Below are 9,178 nucleotides of genomic sequence, written 5' to 3'. Positions count from 1 at the left end.
TATAAAATGCTATCAAGTTTGCCATCTCCAAGTTTTACTAACCATTCACTATAAGCAGAATTCTCTGATCTCATATTTGTTTTAAAAGACAACAAAGACAACTTTCTGAAACACCCCCAAACATTACAGTACTTTAAACTCGTTTGTACTATGGCTGATCGCATAGCATGTGGTACAATACTGAGACATTGTTGAAAATTCCCGAGAACTTTCCCACCAAATGCAACATTGAAATTCATCATTTCTCTTAGTAATCTGTCTATGGAGTTTATAGCAGGACTAGATGCCATGGTGCATTCATCAATAATGAGAAGTTTGGCCTTTTTAATGGTTTTAGCAACTTCACTCTTTATATTGAGTCTAGAAATTGAAGTTTCATTTAATGGAATTGGTCATTTATACTGGGAATGAAAGATTCTTCCACTGAGAAATTTGCAGCAATTCCTGTAGATGCTGTAGGTAAAACAGTACCACCACGACCTCTAATATAATGTATTAAAACTTTATAAAGATATGTTTTTCCACTACCACCTGGACCATCCAAGAGAAAGCATTTGGGGCATACAATTTGATCTTCGATGGCTGAAGTTATAGTCTGAAAAGCAGCTTCACCTAAGCGCTGGGCAGGCCTGCGCCTCCGCTGGGCGCCGGGGCGGAAGTCCCCACCCCCGTCTCCACCCACCAGCTCCAGTCATGACTGGAACACCATTAGGACCAATTAGCATATTATCTCTTTATACATATACATATACATAAATGGGTACTGATAAGCATTTAGAACTAGAGTCATGAAATTTTGAACTGGAAGAAAGCTTACAGACTGTTTATAATATAGAAATTATTATAACCAGTTTTATTAATGAGGAACTAAGGTCCATAGGGGTTATGTAAATTACCCAATGTCACAAACCTGTAAATTGTGGAGCTTAGCTTAAATTACATTAGGCTTGGTCCCAAATTTAGATTTAGTTGGTCCCAAGTCCATGTTCTTTCCTCTATACCTATATTGCCTTTGTGTTAGATGATTTAAGGTATGGGCAATTTTTTACAGATAAATAGCAACTTAGATGGCCCCAGATATTTTAATCACTTCAAAGGAACCCTTACATTAAAACTTGTCATCTTTCTTTAATACATATGTCTACTTATTTTTTGATTCCTACATGAGATTGAAAAACAAAAAGTACACAAAATCGGAAACAGATATACTTAACACAAAACATGTATTCTTAGAAACATTGTTAACTATGTTTAAAACAATTTTTTAACCTACTAAAGGAAATTGTAATATAAACTCTGAGGTCAATAATTTTGCACAGCTAATAAGAGTTTTATAAGCTTGAATATCTTTTCTGACATATCTATGCTATATTCAAAAATTTATCATTAACCCACATTCAACTGGCATTTAGTTATAGTGTTTCTTTAATTGGTCATCATAAGCCTACTTAGCTACAATTTAAGTTAATATGATGAACATCTGTCTCCTATTTCAAAGAAAAGTGTATAAACAAAAAAAATATATGGTAAAACCTATTTTAAATTCAAAAGTCTGTTGTATTTGGCACTGTACTTTTCCCTGTAGTTCTACTCTTTTCATAATAATTAAAAAAAAACACCTCAATTTTTTTTATTCCATTAAATACCTTAGATGCATGTTCTAAGTACTGTTTTCCTGCAGACATCTGAGTAAGCAGACGGAACTTGTTGTCCTGAAGTACATAGATGCCCTGTTCCAAAAAACAGAAAACACATCCAAAGTCACTGTAGTCTGCAGTCCTTAAAAATTACCTTTTCTTCAAAATAATAAGAGCTTTCTAAGTTATTAAAACTCCTTTCTATTGGCCAACTTTTCTTTATTTACTGATTGATTTTAGAGAGAGAGAAAAAAACATCAATTTGTTGCTCTACTTATTTATGCACTCACTGGTTGATTTTTATATGTGCCCTGATTGGGGAATCAAACCTGCAACTTTGGTGTATAGGGATGACGCTCTAACCAACTGAAATACCCAACCAGGGCCTCAAATTCTCTTTGAGTGAAGGAGTTCTGCAATGTTCAAGCTCAAGAGTTGTTCAGTATTATATAACTATATATTTACTGAATGCTTTTAGATACTGAAGATAAAAAGATGCATAAGACATAGACTCTATCCTTAACTCACAGTCTAGTGCAAAAGAATCACCAATCCAGGTAAAATCAGCAGTTATATATTATTAACTCATATCTATGAAGCCAATCATCAGTCACTTCTTCCGATTAGTATTTCAAGTACTTCTAAAGTCAGGTTGATACTGTTATATGAAAAAATAAATTCTACAGATAGCTACTAGATACATTCTTTTCTTTTTTTATACTTAAAGGGCCAAATCCACTCTAAATACTTCCTTACATGGATTTTAAATGCACATTTTCCATATAGTCTATTGATTTTTATATTAAAATATTTTAACAGAAACTATGACAGCAACTAAACAATACAAGACTAACTTAAGAGCTAAAGATGTTCCATAAAATGGACTTCAAAAATTACTCTAAAGGCATAAATGTGATATATTTGTGGTTCTGCTTCTTTTTTTAAAAAATATATTTTATTGATTTTTTACAGAGAGGAAGGGAGAGAGAGAGTTAGAAATATCGATGAGAGAGAAACATCGATTAGCTGCCTCCTGCACACTCCTACTGGGGATGTGCCCGCAACCCAGGTATATGCCCTTGACCGGAATCAAACCTGGGACCCTTCACTCCGCAGGCTGACGCTCTATCCACTGAGCCAAACCGGTTTCGGCGGTTCTGCTTCTTATTACCTAAGTAATAATAACTAAGAAACTAAATCCTAAAACTTTATCATTCTGACATTGCTATTTTTTAAAACTTAAAATAACTTATTTAATTGGGGGAAAGAAACAGCTATCATAACTGATCATTGTCCCTTTGTCTTTATTCACTATATCCTATTAGAGAATATAACTTACTAATAACATATAAGAGAAACATTCCAAAGTTGAGTAGAAATTATTTTAAGTTTTAAATACATAAGTCACTAAAATAGGACATTTATAATAAGTTAAAGGACTTAAAAAATAGGCTTTAATTTATCGAAATACCTGATGATTTGTCCTGAGATTGTCGATTTGTTTCTTGAATACTGTAGTCCAGAAATCTTTACAAATGAACTTCATAATATCTAACTCATCCTTGAACCTCGCGGTATCTTTTGTAAACCTAAAAAGATCAACTAGAAGTAATACAGTATTTTTTCTCCAAAGAAAGTAGGAGGGGCAAATTGTTAACTAATTTCCAAATGCCAGAATAGCACTGAATATTGGTAGTCATAAAGTGATAAGCATCAAGCAAAGTAGATCCCATCTCAATAGATTTACATTCTTTAATACAATTATGGGGCTAAAATTGGTCTAACAGTAGAGTCTAACAGTAAGTTGCAGTTTTAGGTGCAATTCATCCTAGCACATCAGAAAAAGCTGAGGATGATCACGGTATTGTTACATAAAACAAAGTTCAACTATTTAGAGAGAAAGGAATACTAAAAATTGTTCTATAAATTAGAAGATGACTGCATACATAAACATAGACTCTAAAGCATTTCCACCTATGCATTTAAACAAAATATGCATTTAAACAAAATATATTTAGGTTAAAAAAAACCTATGGAACAAAATTTTAGATAGCTACTTTAGTACATCAAAGTTTTCAAGGAAAAAAAGGCTCAAATATATAAAATATATATTTTCTTCAATATTAAAACATAATAGTTGAATAACTGAGTTAAAATAACATAAGACCTAAAAAGAAATTTCAATTTGTGAATTAAAGAACAGAGAAGAATTAAAGTATCTCAAGTTTTTTTAAAAAATATATTTTATTGATTTTTTACAGAGAGGAAGGGAGAGGGATAGAGAATTAGAAACATCAATGAGAGAGAAACATCGATAAGCTGCCTCCAGGATCTCAAATTTTATGCAATCTTTTGAAATGGATCATCTTTGTTCATAACCTACCTGGAAGAAAATTTTCAAATCCAGACTGCTCACCTTTCTATCAATCCTTGTCCCACTCGAAACCCCATGTTTTCCAGCTTAGTAATACAGCGTCCATTTTCCTATTTGAAAAAATAATACCTTAGAATACTTTTAGAATGTCAGAATGTTGGCATTCAAAATTGTTTTAAAATGTTGGCTAAAAAAAATTAATGTAAACATTTATACTTTCTTAATTGAAACATTACAGAAAAAAGTGAATTTTCTTAGTACTAATCATTTTCTTAAGGCAATAAGATAAATAGGGAACTGTTGCTTATTATTACTTTTCAGAAATGTTGAAGCCTCTTCATAATTATTCTCCCCCTACTTGTTTTCCCCCATTCAACAATTCTTCTCTCCTCAGTAGTTATAAAACTTGGTATCAGGAGCATTCGAGATCTTGTTTCCCAGGAACTGTCCTCAGTTTTGGCTCAAATAAACTCTTATAAAATTCTCTAAAAACAAAAACAGCCTTAGCCGGTTTGACTCAGTGGATAGAGCATCAGCCTGTCGACTGAGGGGTCCCAGGTTCAATTCTGGTCAAGGCATATGCCCGGGTTGCTGGCTTGATCTCCAGTGGGGGGCATGCAGGATGCAGCCAATCAATGATTCTCTCTCATCATTGATGTTTCTCTCTCTCTCTCTCTCTCCCTCTCTTTCTTTCCCTCCCTTGCTCCCTTTCCCTTCCTCTCTGAAATCAATAAAAATATATTTTAAAAAATAAAAAATAAATAATAAAACTTGGTATCACCTTTGATTTTTTCTGTCAGTCATTCACTTTGTATGGACATTAAGTTCTATTGTTCCTTGTTTCAAAATGTCTCTTAAGAGTTATCCAGGCTTTCTAATTCTGTGTGTCTATATTGATGACCCCATCCTATGCCTGGAATAATGCATTTGCTTTGTTCTTCCTTTGACAATGTCATCGTGTTAAGGCTTTAAATACTATCCCTATGCTGAAGACCCCCCAATTCCTCTGAATGACCTACAAATACCTATACAATCCAGACCCATGTACCTCTTGAACCTCAACCTTCTACTCTTCTTCACTCATTCTGTTCCAGCTGCACTGGTCTCCTTGCTGTCCTTAAACATGCCAGCCATGCCCTTATCTCAGGGCTCTTGCATAAGCAACTTTTCTTCCAGATATTCACAAAAATCAACCCCCTCACTTTAAGTCTTCGCTCACATGTCACCATCTCAAATGAGGCCCATTTTATTTTATTTTTGAGGCCCATTTTAACCATTCCTCTAAAATTGCAACCTCATTCCCTTTCAGCAACTCTCTATGCTAATGATTTTCAAAATGTGATTTTTCAAGACCAGCAACACCAGCATAGAAACCTATAATGATGACGAATTCTATAATTCCACCCCCAATTTACTGAATCAGAAACTGGGTGTAGGATCAGTAATCTGTTGTAAGACATCCTCTAAAAGTGATTCTGATGGCCTATCCCACTTCCCTGTTAAGTTGTCTCCAAAGAACTTATTTCACCATTTCATGTACTATATATACATTTTACTGTCTATACATTGCACTATATATACATTTTTATATTGCCGTGTCCCTCCATCTCCACCCTCCACTAGAATACAGCTCCAAGGGGGCAGGACTTTTTATATATTCTGAAGCCTGTTTGTCTTCCACTAAGAGGTATACCATGGGCCTCATTATTTGCTGAACTTTCAGTACCATGTACTCCACTTTGGAGGCTATAACTACTAAATCTGTATTTCTAGTATATACTTTATTGGACATAGCATCTAGAGGTCCACAGGCCCCTCAAATAGGCATATCTAGCCTACTTGTCCTCCAGAATTCCCTAACTTCATTAATGGCACCACCATCCCTAGTTACTCCAACCAGAAAACTTCCATTTTCTTCACCTCTTTGCTCCCAACCTTTCTCCACACACTGCTGTCCAGTCCTGTGGAGCCTATCATCTACATGTTTTCCAAAATACATCTTCTCTCTCCATCCTTACTGCTTAGGTTAGCCCTTTTCAGTCAGAACCTTCCAACTAATCTCCTTGTCTCTACTTTTTTTTCCCTTTGATTTATTTTCAATATTTATGTATAGACTTTCTAAAAAACAAATCATGTTATTTCTCTACTGGATCTCTCAGAAGCCATCCCCTTTCTTCAAAATAAATCCAAACTCCTTAGCATGACATTACGTGCCTTTCCTTAAATGATCCCTGGCTAGCCCTGGTTGGGTAGTTCAGTTGGTTAGAGCGTTGTCCAGATATACTAAGGCTGTGGGCTTGATCTCCAGTCAGGGCTCATACAAATATCAATCAATGAATGCATAAATATGTGTAACAACAAATCAATATTTCCCTTTCTCTGTTTCCCTCTCCACCACCACCACCCCCATCGGACTTTCTCCCCCTAAAAAATCAATCAATCAATACAAAATTAAAAAAAAAAATTAAAAACTGATCCCTGGCCCTAGCCAGTTTGGCTCAGTGAATAGAGCATCAGCCTGCGGACCAAAGGGTCCCGGGTTTGATTCCAGTCAAGGGCACGTACCTTGGTTGCAGGCTCCTCCCTGGTCGGGGCTCATGCAGGAGGCAACCAATCTATGTTTCTCTCACATTGATGTTTCTCTCTGTCTTCCCTCTCTCTTCCACACTTTCTAAAAATCAATGAGAAAATATCCTCGGGTGAGGATTAACAACAACAAAAACAAACCCAAACTGGTCCCTGACTAGTTATCCAGAATCACTAACAGCCACATATCCACAAACATCCTTCCTTCTACCGTTGTGAAACTTCTGCAGCATCTCCAGAGTTCCACACTCTCTTTTGCCCCTTCTTCTGCCTCCCTGCCTTTGTTAAAGTTGTTCCCTAAACTGCACATGCTTTAAATTCAGCTCAAGTATCACCTCCTCCCAGAAACCTTCCCTGATGCTCCTGTTTTCCTAGAGCACACTGTACATACATTTATTGTACTTATCACTACCCTTAGTTTTTCTGTTATTTTCCACACTCATTCCAAAACATGCTCAGGTAGAATAAGTACCTATAAGTCATGATTGTAGAACAATCTACTCTTTGTAGAATCATCCAGGAGCATGTGGGTTAGCAGGAAATACACTTACTATGTAGGCATTCTCAAAAACTATGATCACACGAACTTTTAAAATAAGCCCTAGCAAATACCTTCTGATGTTACTACTTCTTCATTCCCTTTGGCATCTGTGAGTGCTCACTAGTAGGCACCAAATTTTAAGAAAATTAAACTTGAAAATATTACCCATTAACTTTTCTAAAAAACCTCTTTTCCATAAGTTGGTAAATACCTAATTATTCAGTTTTTAGAGATTTAATTCCTCTTTAATATAGTTTGACAATCACTGATTTGGAGGGTGAGAACATTGGTTCTTTATTTCATTTCAAAACTTACAACTTTATCTAAAAAGATATATAAAAACCATTTATGGATGACAGGATTATGTATCTTTCTTTTACATTTTTAAAAAATATATTTTATTGATTTTTTCCAGAAAGGAAGAGAGAGGGATAGTTAGAAACATCAATGTGAGAGAAACATCGATCAGCTGCCTCCTGCACACCTGCCACTGGGGATGTGCCCTCAACCAAGGTACATGCCCTTGACCGGAATCGAAACTGGGACCCTTTGGTCCACAGGCCGATGCTCTATCCACTGAGCCAAACCGGTTAGGGCACTTTTACATTTTTTTTATTATGAAAAAATGTGAAGCACACTCAAAGTAGAGATGCTAACACAATGAACCCTCTTACACCCTGATTCCAACATGGATTCTAATCATCAAGATTGCCACATAACTTTTGTTTTTTAATATATTTTTAACAGAGAGGAAAGGAGAGGGATATAGAGTTAGAAACATCAATGAGAGAGAAACATCCATCAGCTGCCTCCTGCACAACCCCCACTGGGGATGTGCCCACAACCAAGGTACATGCCCTTGACCGGAATCGAACCTGGGACCCTTCAGTCTGCAGGACAGAGCTGAATCAACTGAGCCAAACCGGTTAGGGCTGCCACATAACTTTTAAAAATTACTTTGTTTATACGTACTTTACATTTTCCCCCACCATAAACAAGATGCAATAGGAAAAGTTATTTATTTTTATTTTTTTATTGATTTCAGAGAGGAAAGAAAAGGGAGAGATAGAAACATCAATGATGAGAGAGAATCAATGATCGGCTGCCTTCTGCCTTCTGCCGTCCTGGGGATCGAGCCTGCAACACGGGCATGTGCCCTCGACCAGAATCAAACCCAGGACCCTTTAGTCCGCAGGCCCACAGTGCTCTCTCTACTGAGCCAAACCAGCTAGGCCGCATGTTTTAAAAATTCTTGTGATACACCAGTTGAAAATTGCTGGCTTAAATTATCAGTCATGATCACAACAGCTCTGTTTGGTTCTTTTGGATTAATACATTAGGAAAAAGAGGAATTTTTTTTAAAAAAAAGATGGGTTTTCCTAGGCAAGAGCCGGAAGAGATAAAGTAGAGAGAGAAAATGAAGATTACTGGTTGCATGTTGAGGGCTAGGGGTGGGGGGTCAGGGATAGTATGATAAAGAGTAAAAGGGGTGTGCTACTCATTATTCTTTGGGGAAAAGGAAGACTAGCTTTAAACAAACAGTAAACATCTACTCCTCAGCACTTAACACAAATGGTAAACATTAATAACTCTTGGTTGTTGATGATGATAAAGTCAAAAACTTGTAACTTGGAAAAAATCTCTATTACAGATGGATCTGATAACAATAGGATTTGCTTCTTTTCCAGTACTCTTCCTGAAGTCTTCCTAATGATATCTCCCTAATGACATTTGCCACAGATTGGATGTTTGTGTCACCCCAAAATTCCTACATTGATGGTACTAGGAGGTGGGACCCTTGGGAGGTGAGCCCTTAAAAATAAGATTAGTGCCCTTATAAAACAACTCCCAGAGAGCCAGCTAGCCCCCTTCCACCACGTGAGGGCACAGCCAGAAGACATTCATTTATTTATGAACCAGGAGCGGGCCTTCACCAGACATATTCTGCTGGCACCTTGATCTTGGACTTCCCAGCCTCCAGAACTGTGAGAAATAAATTTCTGTTGTTATAAGCCACTCAGTCTACGGTATTTTTTTCCG

General features: G+C 36.4%; 2 protein-coding genes across 6 annotated transcripts in view; one reads left to right on the top strand and one right to left on the bottom strand.

Annotated features, from left to right (window-relative positions):
- The window catches only part of GEMIN2 (gem nuclear organelle associated protein 2), a 50,159-nt gene extending 41,056 nt beyond the window's left edge, over window positions 1-9,103 (top strand). Inside the window, exon 11 of one of the 2 annotated variants that reach the window (XR_001512847.1) lies at window positions 3,899-4,013. Coding sequence is in view for 1 of the 2 variants with exons in the window: in XM_015560041.1 (XP_015415527.1) it covers window positions 8,827-8,863 (37 nt within the window). In the remaining variant the exon portion in view is untranslated. Of the gene's footprint in view, window positions 1-3,898; window positions 4,014-8,826 lie in introns of those variants that run through there. The other variant, XM_015560041.1, reaches the window with a different exon arrangement.
- TRAPPC6B (trafficking protein particle complex 6B) overlaps window positions 1-9,178 on the bottom strand; it is a 22,723-nt gene that overhangs the window by 4,938 nt on the left and 8,607 nt on the right. For 3 of the 4 annotated variants that reach the window (XM_015560044.1, XM_015560043.1, XM_015560042.1), the window contains exons 2-4: window positions 4,054-4,121; window positions 3,109-3,262; window positions 1,647-1,730 (exon numbers count right to left, since the gene is read on the bottom strand). In XM_015560044.1, coding sequence (XP_015415530.1) covers window positions 1,647-1,730; window positions 3,109-3,262; window positions 4,054-4,088 — 273 coding nt within the window. In that variant the 5' untranslated portion in view covers window positions 4,089-4,121. The remainder of the gene's footprint in view (window positions 1-1,646; window positions 1,731-3,108; window positions 3,263-4,053; window positions 4,122-9,178) is intronic. The other variant, XM_006757732.2, reaches the window with a different exon arrangement.

The sequence above is a fragment of the Myotis davidii genome, unplaced genomic scaffold (genome assembly GCF_000327345.1).
Source record: "Myotis davidii unplaced genomic scaffold, ASM32734v1 scaffold273, whole genome shotgun sequence".
Taxonomy (NCBI): domain Eukaryota; kingdom Metazoa; phylum Chordata; class Mammalia; order Chiroptera; family Vespertilionidae; genus Myotis; species Myotis davidii.
This window is presented reverse-complemented; position numbering and strand designations above follow the sequence as displayed.